The following is a 21,399-nucleotide window of genomic DNA, read 5'->3' on the forward strand; positions in this document are numbered from 1 at the left end:
CTGGCACCAGCATGATGTTGGGGCTGCCAACCCCAGACAGGGGCACAGCCCCTGCTGCCATCCAGCGCCCATTTGATGCTGGGGCTGCCAACCCCAGACATAGGCGCCGCTCCACAGCCACTGACGCAGAGCGATGCTGGAGCTGCCGACCCCAGGCTGTGGGCGCTGCTCGACAGCTCGATTCTTCAGAATCCGTACATCTTCAACAGGTAAGCCTGCCACAGGTTCCCTTCATCAAGGATAGGAAACCAAACTGAGGCGAGAGGTGCCGCCCCTTTTAAGCCTGTAGGTTTCTTGTACTTGGTGGGCGGATTCCCTCTCTCGTGGTGCAGTCATGGTCGACCGATAAATAGATACTTTGAGGACTGTTCCCGAGCATCAATGGGCAAGAAACTGAAAGATTGCCAACACCAAAGCAGCAGTGGCAGAGTCTTCCAATACGCAAGGAACAGAATTATGCCCACCTGGATGTCAGGTGTACTAGTAATCCCAGCACCCATGCCCAATCTGAGCACATACTTGAAAATCATTTCTGCACTAAAAGTGAAAGAAAAAAAACCCACTGGAGTGGCACTTTAACCCCTTACCAACATGATTTGCAGTTACATCATATGCCAGCTGTGATATTTAGCCATCATCAACCTCTAATAGCCACATGTAGGGCAGAGCTCCACCTGTTAGAGACGGACAGCGGCATTAACAGCGAACTGAGAAGGGAGTCATGCCATGTGCCCATCTGTGCTCCTGTAACACGATCGTGGGATGCCATCACTGCCAGAAAGGAGTCTGCTGAAAAGACCCATGCCTGTCATGACAGATCTGTGAATGCTGGCTATATACTGCAGTATTGCTGTACGTAACAAGAAATCAGATGATTGCATGTTCAAGTCCCCTAAGGCTATGTGCCCACGATGCAGAAATACTCCGGATTTTTCCTGAGCGTTTCTGCATCTCCCCTGGCAGAAAAAACGCATGTGGATTGTACATGTGGATTGTACATGTGGATTGTACATGCGGATTGTACATGCGGATTGTACATGCGGATTGTACATGCATTTTCCTGCCAGGGACATGCGGAAATGAAGAGTTCTTAACATGCATTTCCGCATGCGGGTTGTCAAGCGCTTTCCAAGCGATTTTAGCATCACTTGGAAAGTGCTTGTCAACTTGGTCACACTATATAAATCCATGCAAACGGCATGGATTTATATAGTGTGACCCGAGAGAATGTCAAAAAATAAAAAATAAATCTATACTTACCTTCCGATGGACCCCAGAGTCTTGCTTCACTCGGTGCTGACTGCCGGCAGATCGCGGTACACTGCACTGAAGGACCTGCCGACGTCAGCGTCGCGTGACCCATCACATGACTATGACATCAGCGCAGGTCCTTCAGTCCATCGCGATTTGCCGGCATGAGAGGAGGGGCGCAGCGGGGGCCGCCAGAAGGTAAGTATCATATTTAGTTTTTATTTTATTCTTTTTTTCACAGTTTCTATAGTACCCGGGTCCGGAGGACGGTCTCCTCTCCTCTAGACCTGGGAACCATCCGCACATTGGAACGCGTGGATTGCGCATCTACATATACAGTGATGCGTAATCCATGCGATCTAATGCAAGTAAGTGGCGGCGAAAAAGCAGCACTTCCGCAAAATAATTGGTAGTGCTGCGTTTTTTTTCCGCAATGATAATCCGCAGCAGAAATTTCCGCAGCATGTGCACAGCACATGCGGGTTATCATTGGGGAACATGGCAGGCCTTCTACCATGTGTTTTTTAAGCGTTTCTGCAGCATTTTTGCCGCTGCGGAAATGCTTAAAAAATGCATCGTGGGCACACAGCCTAAGGGGACAAAAAGGAAAAAGCATAATCTGAACCTTCAAATCACCCCTGCCCCTCTATGACCCATTTTAAAATAAACCATATGGGCGTTACTTCTGTAAAAGTCCAATCAAAATATAAAAATAATTTACCTGATCAGTGAACGGCATAAAAACAAAAACCCTCATATGGCTGTATTGACAGAAAGATAAAGTTACTGCTCTTAGAAGAATAAGAAAAATGCAGAGATGGGAAATAACACGGTCAGGAAGGGGTTAAATTCTGCCACTTCTATAGAAAATTGAACCCATTTCGCTGACTGCCTTCAATGGCAGCCAAATAAGGCAGAGGGTTAGAGGAATACTGACCTTATATTGTAGACTTCTAGGATGCTTAAGAAGTGGACATTCCCTTTAAGCTACATTGTGCAGACAAAGCCATGGCAGTGTAGAAGGCCGACAAGATCTCAGTGGAAAGGCTGCAGGTTTGCGTCTGCATTAGGCAAGTTATAGAGGTAGAAGTGTTGGGACCTTGTTGCTGTGCAGGTAGAATCTGGAGCCTCGGCACCGTCCTGCGTAGCCCATACTACAGGGAGGAGCAGCGCCATGTGTAGTAATCTGAGCAGGATAGTCAGTGTTCAGCCAGCACTGATGGAGACTGACACCCCAACTCATTACCCAATACATGACAGGCTTAAAGAACCTCTCCCATCAGAGCTTATCCTCTTAATATATTGTAATTATATAGGACTGTGTACTAACAATTGCTCACTTTACCTTTCTACCCAGTAAATTCTTTTCTATGTAGAAACAGGAAGCCTCTTCCCTGCAAAAATCATTCTCCTCTTCACCTCCTGACCCAGCTGCTCCCTCATCCTCTGCAGGGACTTATGACTCATGCAGGAAAAGTTCACCTTGTGTTAACATAGAGATTAGAAGGATTCAGCTAGTCAGTTTTTAATCACATCTCTTTTCCATTAGGTAAATGACAATAAGCTGGGTAGAAAGGCAAAATGAGCAATTGTAAGTACACAGTGCTATATAATATGATGACTGCAATATATAGAGAATAAAAACTGATGGGAGAGATTCTTTAAAGATGGGTGGGCAAAAGTAAAAGCAAAGTTTATTATGAGGTGGACTCCACTTAACACTTCTGGTGAGGCGCACCATAGTGATGGGGTGCACTTAATTTATGGAAAGTTGTGACTCAGGTGGCTTCACCATGCTCCGTCCACTTGGCAGAGCTGGAGTGAAAGTGCTTAAATAAATAAATATATATATATTGAGTGCAAGGGATAATTTTATTTAATCGAACACGATGACAAAATCCCAAACCGACCCAAATTCATCTTCAAAAAGGCACGTAACCTAGGATCAATTATAGCCCCCACAGTAAGGATACACACCAGTTCTCAAAAACCTCAAACCCCATTCCATCAAAAACTAAAAGGCTTCTTTCCATGCAAAAAATGTAAGACATGCAAAACCCTAAACACACCAAAACAACACACCGTCAGCCACCAAAAAGAAATATACCCCATCACAGATTTTATAACATGCAACACCACAGGGGTCATATACGGGCTATATTGCCCATGTGGCAAATTATATATAGGCAGAACAAAAAGACCTATGAACATCAGGATCAACGAACATTTAAGGAACATCAAAAATAAATACATGGGCCACCCTCTCTCAAAACACTTTATAAAAAAACACAATGGGTCAATAAAAGGAATTAAAATAGTAGGTATACAAATCGTCCACAAGAACTGGAGACAAGGAGATTTTATTAAGAGCATGTCCAGGAAAGAAAGTGAGTGGATTTTTAAACTGAACACCTTAAGACCAAGAGGATTGAACAGCGAAATAGAGCTCTTTGCATTTAATGACTAACAAATTGACCTATGACGTCACCAGCCCTGCATATATAAGGACACCATTTGACTGGGTTAAGCCATCCCTGAGGAAGACAGCCGAAGTTGTTGAAACGCGTCGGACTGACCCTTAACACAGCTAAAGAGGCGCCCACAGGCCTCCGTACCTTGTGCACGCTGCACACCACGTGACCCCACGTCACGCTGCCCCCCTCTCGCGCGCTCTCCACATACTCTCTCTCTCCTCCTCCTACCCGGAAGTAGCGAGCACGCGGCAGTCACCGGCCAGGACTCCGCTCTCGCTCCGGACCTCGACCACCCCCAGACGGTGAAGCCCTCTACAGACCGTAAGTAACAACGGGCCCCTGCCCCACCAAGTCCATACTGTACGCAGCTGACCCTCTAACGGTTTTTCCCTGTTCCCCGCAGTACTTGCTATCAACCCCTTCAGTTGGGCTCTGCACCAGCCACCCTCCCTATTGCTGAATCTGGCACCCACTGTTTCCAGCCAGAGCCTCCTGGTGCACCCAACATAGGAAAACATAAGCCTCCTACTGTATCCTATCTCTGGTTACCTCTGACATAACTATAGCCTCCTACTACAGCACCCTGCTGTATCTACATTATGGAGACCTGAACCAGCATCTACTATTGACACCCTAATCCCTACGAAGCAGGTAAATCACGATCTCTGGGTAAAAACTGGAGGCTACAGCCACAATCCAGTGATACCTTAACAGATACACCCCCTCCCCCTCCCTACAGATCTCTATACAGCGAACAGAGGCATTACATGCTAGTACAAGTCTCTTGCTGCATCCTACTTCTGACCTCCTCGTGCTACCTCCACTCAACAAGGGACCAGGACTACTACCTCCAGCTCATTCTAAGACGTCCCTGGATGCCCCTTGTACCTACCAACAGGTAACCCCAAAACTCTTGTCTCCAAGGCTTGTACCACAGCTACATCAGTTAATTTATGATCTATCCCTATTCCTTCCCCCTGCAGATCTAACTCAGATCATCAACCCACAGCCGTGTGTGACATATCCTCTACCTCTCTCCAAGAAGGACCAGGACCGATACCTCCTAGTCATCCAAAATAATCAGGACACCCCCCGCTACCCTCTAGAAGGTAACTAATCCAAAACTACCCTCTTTGAACCCCGTACCTTAACCCTTGAGCCCTGCACCCTATTCTTAATACTTGTCTCCTCTCACTCCCTATAGTACTGCTCCGGTGAATCCAGTATTATCCACACAGCCTGCTGACTGTCACACCAGTAGCAGTGCTACTGTGGATCAACAGCTAACTACTACCACAGTCTATTGAGTACCATACCAAGAACAGGTAACTCACGACCCAACTCAGAGTCCAGCAGAGACATCTCTGTCGAGTTCCACCCCCACTTATCCATACATTTTTTTGTGTACCCCACTCTAGGTACCCCTCGTCCTCCCTCCCAGGCACCAACACGTGCCACCAGTGAACCTCCATACCCCATACGAGGCACCAGTATCAGGTAACCACAGACAAACAGATACCTACCCCTTCCCCCATCGCTCATTAGTATACCATATTTATACATTCCTATTCTATCCCACCAGGTCTACAAGCCTTTGCCTCCTTATACATCTACTGCAACCGAACATCCTCAGACTACGAGGGAAAAAGGCCTATTTTTATCAATCAGTGATTACCTTGTATCAGTGGACACCGATCTATTTATCGATTTTATAACTTTTAATACTTTTAATAACTATTCTTATATCCGACCCAGTGACCTCACTGAGTCTGAATCATTTTAACTAGCTATTTTTAAGCACATGTTCGATTAAATAAAATTATCCCTTGCACTCAAAATCTCTCGTGCCGTCCTTCTGTTCACTACCACTAGCGCAAATTTACTTCTTCTCGGCTATATCAACACTTATTTGGACAACCCTGGTTCCCTGTCCACAAATTTGCTGCCACTAGTAGTGACGAGCCCACAGCGCCTCCTGTACCCATATACTAACCAATTATATATATATATATATATATATTATATAAAAAAATTAACATCTAGTTGCATAAAAGTTTTGACCTGTCAGAGTTCTGCTAGAAATCTATTAAACCCCTTGATGAATTGGGGCCAGATCGGCCGTTACCTTTAGAAACCACTTACCGGCACCTGATAGTTGTGCACGATCTCTGGACAACAGCGCAGCATTAACATCACCGTTCTCCTGGTCACTGTAGATCACGGTCGCCATTATAGTCAGATTCTGCAGGCAAAATATAAGAATGAGCCATGTTTCATTTTAGAACACACCAACAAGTAGTGTCCTCCTCACCAACCCCTGGACAATCTCCTGACACCACAACTCAGGAATATTAGAGGAGCCCTTCATAATGCTGGTCCTTGTCAGGAGGAGTATAGCGTGAGCTCAGGAGAGGAAGCCATTCCTGGTAAGCAGGTGCCCAGTGTTATAGCGATGATCCTCCTACAGATGCCAGGACCAGAGAATAGAGGACTGTGCCTCCAACCACAGCAACAACCCATTACAGGAACCGGACAGATCCATAGAGCCATGAGCAGCATTGATCAGTAGCCATGTCTACACTGCAGCAATTACCCATTACAGGGACCTGACAGATCCATAGTGCTATGAGCAGCACTGATCAGCAGCCATGTCTACACTGCAGCAATTACCCATTACAGGGACCTGACAGATCCATAGTGCTATGAGCAGCACTGATCAGCCGCCATGTCTACACTGCAGCAATTACCCATTACAGGGTCCTGACAGATCCATAGGGCTATGAGCTGCATTGATCAGGAGCCATGTGTACACTGCAGCAATTGCCCATTACAGGGACCTGACAGATCCATAGTGCTATGAGCAGCACTGATCAGCTGCCATGTCTACACTGCAGCAATTACCCATTACAGGGACCTGACAGATCCATAGTGCTATGAGCTGCACTGACCAGGAGCCATGTGTACACTGCAGCAATTGCCCATTACAGGGACCTGACAGATCCATAGTGCTATGAGCAGCACTGATCAGCAGCCATGTCTACACTGCAGCAATTACCCATTACAGGGACCTGACAGATCCATAGTGTTATGAGCAGCACTGATCAGCAGCCATGTCTACACTGCAGCAATTACCCATTACAGGGTCCTGACAGATCCATAGTGCTATGAGCAGCACTGATCAGAAGCCATGTTTACACTGCAGAAATTACCCATTACAGGGACCTGACAGATCCATAGTGCTATGAGCAGCACTGATCAGTAGCCATGTCTACACTGCAGCAATTACCCATTACAGGGTCCTGACAGATCCATTCTGCTATGAGCAGCACTGAGCAGCAGCCATGTCTACACTGCAGCAATTACCCATTACAGGGACCTGACAGATCCATAGTGTTATGAGCAGCACTGATCAGCCGCCATGTCTACACTGCAGCAATTACCCATTACAGGGTCTTGATCGATCCATAGTGCTATGAGCAGCACTGATCAGCAGCCATATCTACACTGCAGCAATTACCCATTACAGGGTCCTGACAGATCCATAGTGCTATGAGCAGCACTGATCAGCAGCCATGTCTACACTGCAACAATTACCCATTACAGGGACCTGACAGATCCATAGTGCTATGAGCAGCACTGATCAGCAGCTATGCCTACACTGCAGCAATTACCCATTACAGGGACCTGACAGATCCATAGTGCTATGAGCAGCACTGATCAGTAGCCATGTCTACACTGCAGCAATTACCCATTACAGGGTCCTGACAGATCCATTCTGCTATGAGCAGCACTGAGCAGCAGCCATGTCTACACTGCAGCAATTACCCATTACAGGGACCTGACAGATCCATAGTGTTATGAGCAGCACTGATCAGCCGCCATGTCTACACTGCAGCAATTACCCATTACAGGGTCTTGATCGATCCATAGTGCTATGAGCAGCACTGATCAGCAGCCATGTCTACACTGCAGCAATTACCCATTACAGGGTCCTGACAGATCCATAGTGCTATGAGCAGCACTGATCAGCAGCCATGTCTACACTGCAGCAATTACCCATTACAGGGTCCTGACAGATCCATAGTGCTATGAGCAGCACTGATCAGCAGCCATGTCTACACTGCAGCAATTACGCATTACAGGGTCCTGACAGATCCATAGTGCTATGAGCAGCACTGATCAGCAGCCATGTCTACACTGCAGCAATTACCCATTACAGGGTCCTGACCGATCCATAGTGCTATGAGCAGCACTGATCAGCAGCCATGTCTACACTGCAGCAATTACTCATTACAGGGTCCTGACAGATCCATAGTGCTATGAGCAGCACTGATCAGCAGCCATGTCTACACTGCAGCAATTATCCATTACAGGGACCTGACAGATCCATAGTGCTATGAGCAGCACTGATCAGCAGCCATGTCTACACTGCAGCAATTACCCATTACAGGGTCCTGACAGATCCATAGTGCTATGAGCAGCACTGATCAGCAGCCATGTCTACACTGCAGCAATTACCCATTACAGGGTCCTGACAGATCCATAGTGCTATGGGCAGCACTGATTAGCAGCCATGTCTACACTGCAGCAATTACCCATTACAGGGACCTGACAGATCCATAGTGTTATGAGCAGCACTGATCAGCAGCCATGTCTGCACTGCAGCAATTACCCATTACAGGGTCCTGACCGATCCATAGTGCTATGAGCAGCACTGATCAGCAGCCATGTCTACACTGCAGCAATTACCCATTACAGGGTCCTCACAGATCCATAGTGCTATGAGCAGCACTGATCAGCAGCCATGTCTACACTGCAGCAATTACCCATTACAGGGTCCTGACAGATCCATAGTGCTATGAGCAGCACTGATCAGCAGCCATGTCTACACTGCAGCAATTACCCATTACAGGGTCCTGACAGATCCATAGTGCTATGAGCAGCACTGATCAGCAGCCATGTTTACACTGCAGCAATTACGCATTACAGGGTCCTGACAGATCCATACTGCTATGAGCAGCACTGATCAGCAGCCATGTCTACACTGCAGCAATTACCCATTACAGGGACCTGACAGATCCATAGTGCTATGAGCAGCACTGATCAGCAGCCATGTCTACACTGCAGCAATTACCCATTACAGGGTCCTGACAGATCCATATTGCTATGAGCAGCACTGATCAGCAGCCATGTCTACACTGCAACAATTACGCATTACAGGGTCCTGACAGATCCATAGTGCTATGAGCAGCACTGATCAGCAGCCATGTCTACACTGCAGCAATTACCCATTACAGGGTCCTGACCGATCCATAGTGCTATGAGCAGCACTGATCAGCAGCCATGTCTACACTGCAGCAATTACCCATTACAGGGTCCTGACAGATCCATAGTGCTATGAGCAGCACTGATCAGCAGCCATGTCTACACTGCAGCAATTACCCATTACAGGGACCTGACAGATCCATAGTGCTATGAGCAGCACTGATCAGCAGCCATGTCTACACTGCAGCAATTACCCATTACAGGGTCCTGACAGATCCATAGTGCTATGAGCAGCACTGATCAGCAGCCATGTCTACACTGCAGCAATTACCCATTACAGGGTCCTGACAGATCCATAGTGCTATGGGCAGCACTGATCAGCAGCCATGTCTACACTGCAGCAATTACCCATTACAGGGACCTGACAGATCCATAGTGCTATGAGCAGCACTGATCAGCAGCCATGTCTACACTGCAGCAATTACCCATTACAGGGTCCTGACATATCCATATTGCTATGAGCAGCACTGATCAGCAGCCATGTCTACACTGCAGCAATTACGCATTACAGGGTCCTGACAGATCCATAGTGCTATGAGCAGCACTGATCAGCAGCCATGTCTACACTGCAGCAATTACCCATTACAGGGTCCTGACCGATCCATAGTGCTACGAGCAGCACTGATCAGCAGCCATGTCTACACTGCAGCAATTACCCATTACAGGGTCCTGACAGATCCATAGTGCTATGAGCAGCACTGATCAGCAGCCATGTCTACACTGCAGCAATTACCCATTACAGGGACCTGACAGATCCATAGTGCTATGAGCAGCACTGATCAGCAGCCATGTCTACACTGCAGCAATTACCCATTACAGGGTCCTGACAGATCCATAGTGCTATGAGCAGCACTGATCAGCAGCCATGTCTACACTGCAGCAATTACCCATTACAGGGTCCTGACAGATCCATAGTGCTATGGGCAGCACTGATCAGCAGCCATGTCTACACTGCAGCAATTACCCATTACAGGGACCTGACAGATCCATAGTGTTATGAGCAGCACTGATCAGCCGCCATGTCTGCACTGCAGCAATTACCCATTACAGGGTCCTGACCGATCCATAGTGCTATGAGCAGCACTGATCAGCAGCCATGTCTACTCTGCAGCAATTACCCATTACAGGGTCCTCACAGATCCATAGTGCTATGAGCAGCACTGATCAGCAGCCATGTCTACACTGCAGCAATTACCCATTACAGGGTCCTGACAGATCCATAGTGCTATGAGCAGCACTGATCAGCAGCCATGTCTACACTGCAGCAATTACCCATTACAGGGTCCTGACAGATCCATAGTGCTATGAGCAGCACTGATCAGCAGCCATGTCTACACTGCAGCAATTACGCATTACAGGGTCCTGACAGATCCATAGTGCTATGAGCAGCACTGATCAGCAGCCATGTCTACACTGCAGCAATTACCCATTACAGGGTCCTGACAGATCCATAGTGCTATGGGCAGCACTGATCAGCAGCCATGTCTACACTGCAGCAATTACCCATTACAGGGACCTGACAGATCCATAGTGTTATGAGCAGCACTGATCAGCCGCCATGTCTGCACTGCAGCAATTACCCATTACAGGGTCCTGACCGATCCATAGTGCTATGAGCAGCACTGATCAGCAGCCATGTCTACACTGCAGCAATTGCCCATTACAGGGTCCTCACAGATCCATAGTGCTATGAGCAGCACTGATCAGCAGCCATGTCTACACTGCAGCAATTACCCATTACAGGGTCCTGACAGATCCATAGTGCTATGAGCAGCACTGATCAGCAGCCATGTCTACACTGCAGCAATTACCCATTACAGGGTCCTGACCGATCCATAGTGCTATAAGCAGCACTGATCAGCAGCCATGTCTACACTGCAGCAATTACCCATTACAGGGTCCTTACAGATCCATAGTGCTATGAGCAGCACTGATCAGCAGCCATGTCTACACTGCAGCAATTACCCATTACAGGGTCCTGACAGATCCATAGTGCTATGGGCAGCACTGATCAGCAGCCATGTCTACACTGCAGCAATTACCCATTACAGGGACCTGACAGATCCATAATGTTATGAGCAGCACTGATCAGCCGCCATGTCTGCACTGCAGCAATTACCCATTACAGTGTCCTGACCGATGCATAGTGCTATGAGCAGCACTGATCAGCAGCCATGTCTACACTGCAGCAATTACCCATTACAGGGTCCTCACAGATCCATAGTGCTATGAGCAGCACTGATCAGCAGCCATGTCTACACTGCAGCAATTACCCATTACAGGGTCCTGACAGATCCATAGTGCTATGAGCAGCACTGATCAGCAGCCATGTCTACACTGCAGCATTTACCCATTACAGGGTCATGACAGATCCATAGTGCTATGAGCAGCACTGATCAGCCGCCATGTCTACACTGCAGCAATTACCCATTACTGGGTCCTGACAGATCCATAGTGCTATGAGCAGCACTGATCAGCAGCCATGTCTACACTGCAGCAATTACCCATTACAGGGTCCTGACAGATCCATAGTGCTATGAGCAGCACTGATCAGCAGCCATGTCTACACTGCAGCAATTACCCATTACAGGGTCCTGACAGATCCATAGTGCTATGAGCAGCACTGATCAGCAGCCATGTCTACACTGCAGCAATTACCTATTACAGGGTCCTGACAGATCCATAGTGCAATGAGCAGCACTGATCAGCAGCCATGTCTACACTGCAGCAATTACCCATTACAGGGTCCTGACAGATCCATAGTGCTATGAGCAGCACTGATCAGCAGCCATGTCTACACTGCAGCAATTACCCATTACAGGGTCCTCACAGATCCATAGTGCTATGAGCAGCAATGATCAGCAGCCATGTCTACACTGCAGCAATTACCTATTACAGGGTCCTGACAGATCCATAGTGCAATGAGCAGCACTTATCAGCCGCCATGTCTACACTGCAGCAATTACCCATTACAGGGTCCTGACAGATCCATAGTGCTATGAGCAGCACTGATCAGCAGCCATGTCTACACTGCAGCAATTACCTATTACAGGGTCCTGACAGATCCATAGTGTTATGAGCAGCACTGATCAGCAGCCATGTCTACACTGCAGCAATTACCCATTACAGGGTCCTGACAGATCCATAGTGCTATGGGCAGCACTGATCAGCAGCCATGTCTACACTGCAGCAATTACCCATTACAGGGACCTGACAGATAACATACAACATAAAAAAAATTTTTTATGGGCATCATAAACACCCTTTAAAAAAATTTGTGGGTGTTGCATCACGGACCACGGTCACCCTGGTGATATGGTGGTGGATGATGAGGAGAAGGAGGAGGACAAGAGCAAATAGCCACCAAAATCAGGAAGCGTATACCCATGTGTGGGTGTGAAAAGGTGCATGTGAATACACCTCCCAAAAAAAGACACTGGATTTGAGTTTATTTTCCCAGAACTTGGACAGTGTTCCACTTCCTCTGCTGGATTGGAGTTGTGTCTCTCGCCTCTGCTGCTTGGTTGTCCAACGAACTGTGACCTCTGCCACCAGCGTTTTCAGATTTTTAATAGTTCCGCAACAAGGGCCTTCTGGTACTGCCCCATTTTTGTAGACCTGTCCGCCTCAGGAATAAGAGATAGAAATTTCTACTTGTAGAGTGGGTCTAGAAGTGTCACCAACCAGTAATGACGGTCACCCAAAATTTTGAGAACGCCATGCGTGCCAGACTGCTAACAGGCAATACTTCTGTGTCCTCACCAATAGGACCACTGACCATGCTCTCCTCCTCTCTGTCCCCAGGCCATCCACGCTGAACAGACGGTATGACAGTAGTGCAGATAGTACCATCTATAGCGCAGGAAACTAGCTCCTGTTCTTACTCCTCCTCTTCCTCATTGTCACCCAATCCACATTGGGATGAGATGAGGCTGGGCTGTGTGTAATCACCCTGTATGGTTCCTTGCTCCATCTCATCGTGCTCCGCCAGCAGTGCATACTCTTTTATTGTGAGCAGAGAGCATTTCAGAAGACAGAAGCAGGATGGTGACGCTAAGGCTAAGTGCCCACATAGCGTTTTTCAAGCGTATATGCTGTGGAATTTCCGCAGCATAAACGCTTGTTAAACGCTAGGTAATCCGCCCCCCATGGTCCCCAAGGGGATTCCGCAAGTTCTATGCCCATGCTGCGGATGTTTCCGCAGCGTTTATGCTGCGCTCAAAAATCCGCAGCATGTCCATTAATTTTGCGGAAGCGCAGCGTAATCGCCGCCATTGACTTGCATTGAGACGCACATAATTCGTGTCAGTACATTTGTACTCACGGATTATATGCGTTTCAATGTGCGGATGGTACCCAGTTCTGGAGGAGAGGAGACTCTCATCCAGACCTGGGTACCATTGTACCTGTAAAAAAAAGAATAAAATAAAAAATAAAGTTTATATTCACCTTTCGACGGCCCCCGGTCTCCTTCCCTTTGCTTGCGGGCAGGACTGAAGGACCTGCGGTGACGTCACAGTCATGTGACCGCAGGCCCTTCAGTGCAGTGTCCTGCGATCAGCTAGCAGACAGAAGCGAGCGCAGCTACACACGCCGGGCCATCGGAGGGTAAGTATAGGTTTATTTTTTTATTTTTAAACATTCTTACGGTCACACTATATAAATCCATGCCGGTTGCATGGATTTATATAGTGTGACCTAGTTGTCAAGCACTTTCCAAGTGATGCTAAAATCGCCTGGAAAGCGCTTGTCAATCCGCATGCGGAAACGCATGTGAAAACGCTTCAAATCCGCATTTTTTTGGCAGGAAAAACGCATGCATAATCTGCCAGGGAGATGCAGAAATGATGCAGAAATTTTCTGCTTCATTTCTGCATCGTGGGCACATAGCCTAATTATGACGTCATCGCCACTCACCATCTTGGTGGAGTCCTCAAAGTTTTGGAGGATATGTCTGACATCCATGTCCACTCCTGAGGTGTTACGTGTGGAGTCTGAACTGAATACCGACGGCCTTGTTGATGCTGGTAGTCAACAACTGCCGTCTTCTGCTCACAAATCCTTCCCAACATCTGCAGTGTAGAGTTCCAATGCGTAGGGACATCACATACCAGTCTATGAGCCGGAAGCTGCAAACGCTGCGGAAACACGGCAAGGGTGGCGGAAGCTGGAGGTGATTTTCTAAAATGGGCACACAGGCGGCGTACTTTAACAAGCAGATCCGGCAGCTCCAGGTAGGATTTGAGACACCGCTGAACCACGAGGTTAAGCACATGGGCCAGGCATGGTACGTGTGTGAGCTCGCCTCAGAGCTGCCACCAGGGTCCGGCCATTGTCACACACGACCATGCCTGGCTTTAGGCTCGGCGGTGTGAGCCACAGATCTACCTGCTCTCCCTACACTGTCTGATTCCGGAGTGACTGACGAGCACAGCGGCCCCAGGTCTGATATAGACCTGATGACTCTGTGCGGCCAGCCAATCACTGTAATGCCACAACCAACATGGCCGCGGCATTACAATGAGTGACAGGCAATCCCTGCATGTTCATTAGCTCGGAAAAGAGCAACAAACATGCAGGGAGGGGACTCGAGCTCCCGCCGAGCAACCCCGGAAATACTCGGCGAGCGTGGAGCATCTCGAGCAGTGAGATGCTGGGGCGAGCACCGAGCAGTAGAGAGCATGCTCGCTCATCACTAGTCTTCATGCATCAGGTCCATGTATTCAGCAGTACATGATTCATCTGCACTACCACAGACTGTAGAGACAAGGAGAAGAGGAAACCCCAGAGAATTAGTAGGGAGGTTTCTCTCTAACTACAGAAGCCGGGCGAAGAGCAGCTCATCATTCAGCCCCATGCTATACCTGCATCCACCACCAGGGGGAGCCCGGGGAACAGACTTGGGTTATAGAGCCCATATATGAAATCCTATGCACAGGGCTCCCCCTACTGGTGTCTAGCAGCAGCGCAAGACTAGAGTAAGCCACAGGAGAGCCAACATGGCGACATTACAGCTCCCGGCACACCAGCACCATCAGGACATAGGCGGGCATGCTGGGAGTTGTAGTCTCACGGCAGCTGACAAGCCAGCGCTTGTCATATAACGGAGGTAATAAGACGCCATAACACAAACCGCCCTCCACCAGCAGCGTAACAGGCAGGGAAGCCGGGAACGTATTCACAGACGGTTACTAGACACCGCCTGACAGCCGCTCCTGAGAGCGGAGCGGACACCGATAAAGAGCACGGACGGGAAGCCGGGACCGCCGATCCAGAACTGTCATCAGCGCGTCCTGATTGGTCGCTGCCCCGGCACCTCTGTAATCTGATTGGATAATGGACGGGCCGCTCTTATTGGCTGGAGACACGTTACCTACTCGCCTGTAATAGCGCTATAATAAGGCTGTGTTCACACGATGCGTATTTCATGCGTTTCCGCGGCGTTTTTGCAGTTGCGTAAACGCCGCGGAAACGCATGAAAAACGCATGGTAGAAGGGAAGCAATGTTCCCCAATGGAAATCCGCATGTGCTGTGCCCATGATGCGGATTTTTCCGCAGCGTTAACGCTGCGGTCAAAAATCCGCAGCATAGGGTATGTGCACACGATGCAGAAATGAAGCAGAAAATTTCTGCATCATTTCTGCATCTCCCTGGCAGAAAAAACGCATGCAGATTGTGCATGCGTTTTTCCTGCAGAATACATGCGGATCCACATGCAGATTCACATGCGTTTCCGCATGCAGATTGACAAGCGCTTTCCAGGCGATGTTAGCATCACCTGGAAAGTGCTTGATAACTAGGTCACACTATATAAATCCATGCAAACAGCATGGATTTATACAGTGTGAACCGAGAGAGTGTATATACTTACCTCCGATGGCCCGCGCTGTCCTGCTCACTCCGTTCTCCCGGCTGCCAGCAACTTTGAATTGAAAGACCTGCCGACGTCAGCGTCACGTGACCCGTCACATGACTCTGACGTCACCGCAGGTCCTACAACTCACTGCAAGTGCCGGGAACAAAGCAGGAGCGGTGCGTGGGCCGACAGAAGGTAAGAATACATTTATTTTTTATTTTATTCTTCTTTTTACAGCTTTTTTTAATGGTACCTGGGTGTGGATGAGACTCTCCTCTCCTCCACACCCGGGTACCATCCGCACATTAGAACGCACCAATTACGCAAGTACAAATGCAGTCTTGCGGAATTGGCGCGTTCTAATGCAAGTCAATGGCGGCGAAATCGCCGCGTTTCCGCAAAATTAATTGACATGCTGCGGATTTTTGACCGCAGCGTAAGGCTGTGTGCCCACGTAGCATTTTTCAAGCGTATATGCTGCGGAATTTCCGCAGCATAAACGCTCCAAAAATGCTTGGTAATCCGCCCCCCATGGTCCTCAATGAGAAGCCGCACTGTCAATGCCCACGCTGCGGTTTTTTCCGCTGCGTTTATGCTCCGCGGAAAAATCCGCAGCATGTCATTTAATTTTGCGGAAGCGCGGCGTAATCGCCGCCATTGACTTGCATTGGGCCGCTTCAAATCCGCAAATATGTAAAAATAATTGCGGAAGTGAAGCGCATTTGCTGCGGTCTTGTACCTCAAAACCGCAGCAAATAGGAAGTGACGTCACAATTGGGCGTTCCATCCATCCATCCCATGAGCATCCCATAATCCAGGAAGACGAGAATCCCATAATATTCCCGTCTCTCAGGATCATGGCTGCTAACGTGGGATGGTACAAGCGGATGAATGTCAACGTGGGATTCATGATTAGTGTGGTAAGTGTCTGTATGTGTCTGTGTGGTGTGTATGTGGTCTGTATGTGTCTGTGTGGGGTCTGTATGTGTCTGTGTGGGGTCTGTGTGGGGTCTGTGTGCGCGGGTGTCAGCAGGCAGACATAGGCCGATGTGACACTACTACTCCCATCGGCCTATGTCTGTCCCCCGTCCACTCCTGCCAGCAGGATCAGCTCGATGGGAGCAGTAGTTCCCATCAGACTGATCCTGCTGTAAAATGTGCCCCAAAATTAAATTTAATAGCCCCCATATGTGCCTCCATATATTATTGACCCTATCCCCCCCCCCTATTTTTTTTTTTTTGGGGGGGGGTGCTATCATTATTAAAAAATTTTTTTTATTGGCCCCAATAATATGTAATCTACTGCCCCCTTTTTTTTCATTGGTGGCCAGTGGTTACCTAAAATAAATTAGTTTATACATTACCTGTCCCCGCCGATCGCCACCTAAAATAAAGTAAAAAATAAAAAAATACACCTATACTCACCTAGACACCTAATTCCCCGAAGCCATCGATCTCCTGTAATAAAATATAAAATAATAAACCACAACCTTATCCTTACCCCTCCGTAGCAGTCCACGAGTGTCCCACGAAGATCTCCAGTTCAGAGCAGCCACATAGAATGTGACCGCTCTGAACCGCTGCCGCCGCTAGAATGAACGGGTTCGCCGGAGTTCAGGCAGCGCTGCTCCGGTGATCTGCTTTACGGCCCCGCTGTATCGTGAGAAATTCCCACGGTACAACAGGGCTGTAAAGGAGGTCACCGGAGCAGCGCTGACTGAATGCACTCCGGTGACCTCAGTCAGGGGCTCATGCTGCTGGGAGCGGACGTGTTCCCGGCAGTGTGAGCTTACAGCAGCCATGACAGCTGTCACATCTCCAGATGTGACAGCTGTGCATGGGAGATCAGCGCAGGAACGTGGACAGGTAACTATTTTTTTTTTTTTTTAGTAAAATTAGAATTAAATAAAATTGTGTTTTATTTCAAATAAATTATTTTTTTCTGGGTGTTTGTCTTTTTTCTTTTTAACACTTTGTAGGTTAGTAATGGGGGTGTCTTATTGACGCCCATCATTACTAACCTGGGCTTCATGTCAGCTGGCGCTGACATGAACCCCACCACTATTACCCCCTGCCACCGCACCAGGGCAGCGTGGAAGAGCGAGGCTAAGTGCCAGATTTGGCGCACAAATATGATGCGCCAAATCTGGGGCAGCTGAGGGCTGATATTATAGCCTGGGAGGGGGCCTATAACCATGGCCCTTTTCTAGGCTATTAATATCAGGTCGCAGCTGTCCGCCTAGCCTTTGCTGGCTACAATTTATAGGGGGACCCCATGTCATTTTTTTTGGGGGGGTCTTCATAAATAGTAGCCAGAAAAGGCAAAGTGGCTAGCCTTTGCTGGCTACAATTTATAGGGGGACCCCATGTAATTTTTTTTGGGGGGGTCTTCTTATATAGTGGCCAGAAAAGGCAAAGCGGCTAGCCTTTGCTGGCTACAATTTATAGGGGGACCCCATGTCATTTTTTTTGGGGGGGTCTTCATAAATAGTAGCCAGAAAAGGCAAAGTGGCTAGCCTTTGCTGGCTACAATTTATAGGGGGACCCCATGTCATTTTTTTGGGGGGGGTCTTCTTATATAGTGGCCAGAAAAGGCAAAGCGGCTAGCCTTTGCTGGCTACAATTTATAGGGGGACCCCATGTAATTTTTTTTGGGGGGTCTTCTTATATAGTGGCCAGAAAAGGCAAAGCGGCTAGCCTTTGCTGGCTACAATTTATAGGGGGACCCCATGTCATTTTTTTTGGGGGGGTCTTCATAAATAGTAGCCAGAAAAGGCAAAGTGGCTAGCCTTTGCTGGCTACAATTTATAGGGGGACCCCATGTCATTTTTTTTGGGGGGGTCTTCATAAATAGTAGCCAGAAAAGGCAAAGTGGCTAGCCTTTGCTGGCTACAATTTATAGGGGGACCCCATGTCATTTTTTGGGGGGGGGGCTTCTTATATAGTGGCCAGAAAAGGCAAAGCGGCTAGCCTTTGCTGGCTACAATTTATAGGGGGACCCCATGTCATTTTTTTTGGGGGGGTCTTCATAAATAGTAGCCAGAAAAGGCAAAGTGGCTAGCCTTTGCTGGCTACAATTTATAGGGGGACCCCATGTCATTTTTTTGGGGGGGGGCTTCTTATATAGTGGCCAGAAAAGGCAAAGCGGCTAGCCTTTGCTGGCTACAATTTATAGGGGGACCCCATGTCACTTTTTTTGGGGGGGTCTTCTTATATAGTGGCCAGAAAAGGCAAAGCGGCTAGCCTTTGCTGGCTACAATTTATAGGGGGACCCCATGTCACTTTTTTTGGGGGGGTCTTCTTACATAGTGGCCAGAAAAGGCAAAGCGGCTAGCCTTTGCTGGCTACAATTTATAGGGGGACCCCATGTCACTTTTTTTTGGGGGGGGTCTTCATAAATAGTAGCCAGAAAAGGCAAAGTGGCTAGGCTTTGCTGGCTACAATTTATAGGGGGACCCCATGTCACTTTTTTTTGGGGGGGGGCTTCCTATATAGTAGCCAGTAAAGGCTAAGCTAACTGCTGCGGCCTGGTATTAATAGCAAAGGAAGGGTCCATGGTTATTGGCTACTTCACAGACTATAACATCAGCCAACAACCGTCTGCTTTCCCTTTGCTATTTATTAAAGCTATGCGTGAGCCCACTTATTTTTTTTGGTTAAAAGATTTTATTAAAGTGAAAGATTATTGTACAGTGTATGTAGGTTCATTCACTGAAAGCTCCTGCATACGCTGTAAGGTTGATTTCTCACGTCCACATATCCACGTTAGTACAGATAAGTGTGACCGAGCATGCTTTGCAATGGGTCTGTGTGTGGGTCTCCGCTGTGTGTGGAAAATGGCATCAACACTCGTCCCGGAGATTGACGTCTGAAAGAACCGTACAATATAGGTGAGGGGTTAGTGTTGGTGTGTGTGCGTACATATCTCCATATGTTTATTTAATTTTTTTTTTGGGGTTAATCTTTTATTCCTCCATTTTGTTTTTAAAATAATATTCACACACGTTATTATTCACTGTAGATTGAAAAATATCCCGAAATATGGGACCGAGCTAGTCCTGACTACAAAGACAAGCAGAAGAAAAAAGACGCCTGGGCCTCTGTGTTGAGCCAAATGTATCCCCAGTGGGTGAATGCTGAACGTGATGCCCAAGAGGAAATTAGTAAGTTTTGATTTTTACACTTATTTTTATATCTATTTATAATTGCACTTTTTGGTGTGAAAGCAGTTCATAAATTGTTTTGGTTGTGTCATTGCAGTGTATGATATTAAAAATCGGTGGAGATCGGTCACCGACCGGCTGGTGAAGTATCACCAGTCGGTGCAAAGTGGCTCATCACCCAAAAAAAGAAAATTTCCTTTTGCGGACGAGCTGGCCTTCATACTAACCAGTAGGAGTTTGCGGAGGTAAATTCCCAAAACATATTAATTGAAATGTTTCCAAAAATGTTGTATTTACATTGGGATTTACCTTTTATTATATACAGAACTGAAGGAAACATCATGGCCCCAACAGCAGAAGAGGACACAAACACAGAGCAAGCAGAGGAGGAATCCGAGGACTTTTTCCAGCTTTCCTCACCGGATCCATCTGCTTCGGCATCTTCAGCATCTGGTTGTCCCTCACATTCTTTGTCCAATCCAGCGGACATCGGGACGGGTTTGGTGACTGATTCTCCTGCTCCTGCTCCAAGTGACGCTGGAAGCTCTGCTGGTGATGTGTTGAGGCCCACTGGGAGGGGGTCTGGTTCTGCTCATCTCGTGGCATCGAGAAGGGCGGGCAAAAAAAAGGCCAAAAGCCACGGGGGTGGGACTATTGTGCTTGAAGCACTCACAAATCGAACCCTCAGCCTTGTGGAAAGGGCATCCCAGGAAGATGCCATCGATAAATTTTGCTCAGCCCAAGCTGCCCGCATCAGATCTCTGCCACGAGATAGGCAGAACATGTACATGACTGCAGCAGGCGCTATGGTCATGGCAATTGAAGAGGCAGCAGTTATGCCCTCGCCCCCAGCCGTAGTATGCGGAATATTTAATTGTTTCAAACCCAGTGTGCCTCCACCACGACCAGCAGCTGCAACCCAGCGTTTTGGGCAGGTTGCTGCAGCATACCGTCCAGAAGATATGCAACCAAGTTATGGTCGGCAAATGGCTCATGGTGCATCATCATTTATCAGAGGACCATCCCCCAACTCTACTTTTTCTCAAGAAATGTTTCCTGGGTACAGCTTTGAAGAAGACCTTCAAAACTTGTAGTTAAAAAATTTTACCCCTCCCTGTCAGCATTTTTGGACCCTAGCAAATACAGACAGCACCTGTAGGTCGATAGATACACAATGTTTTAGAGAATCAGACAATTAACAAAGACCTTTTCTTATGGTCACCTATACCAGGCATCAGGCGTAGGGGACTGTAAGAAAAGGTCTTTCTTTTTATATAATTAAACAACCTACAGGTGCTGCCCGTATTTTAGGGCCCAAAACTGATTAGA

General features: G+C 47.8%; 1 protein-coding gene across 1 annotated transcript; it reads left to right on the forward strand.

Annotated features, from left to right (window-relative positions):
- The first annotated feature begins 19,913 nt into the window (after window positions 1-19,913).
- On the forward strand, window positions 19,914-21,300 carry LOC141193552 (uncharacterized). The gene is made up of 3 exons (XM_073662153.1): window positions 19,914-20,070; window positions 20,168-20,315; window positions 20,396-21,300. Exons 1-3 carry the CDS (start codon window positions 20,022-20,024, stop codon window positions 21,162-21,164), a joined length of 966 nt encoding a protein of 321 aa, XP_073518254.1. The 5' UTR covers window positions 19,914-20,021; the 3' UTR covers window positions 21,165-21,300.
- The last annotated feature ends 99 nt before the right edge of the window (window positions 21,301-21,399 follow it).

This window comes from Phyllobates terribilis, unplaced genomic scaffold (genome assembly GCF_046119375.1).
Source record: "Phyllobates terribilis strain yellow unplaced genomic scaffold, ASM4611937v1 Scaffold_66__1_contigs__length_7565176, whole genome shotgun sequence".
NCBI classification, from domain to species: domain Eukaryota; kingdom Metazoa; phylum Chordata; class Amphibia; order Anura; family Dendrobatidae; genus Phyllobates; species Phyllobates terribilis.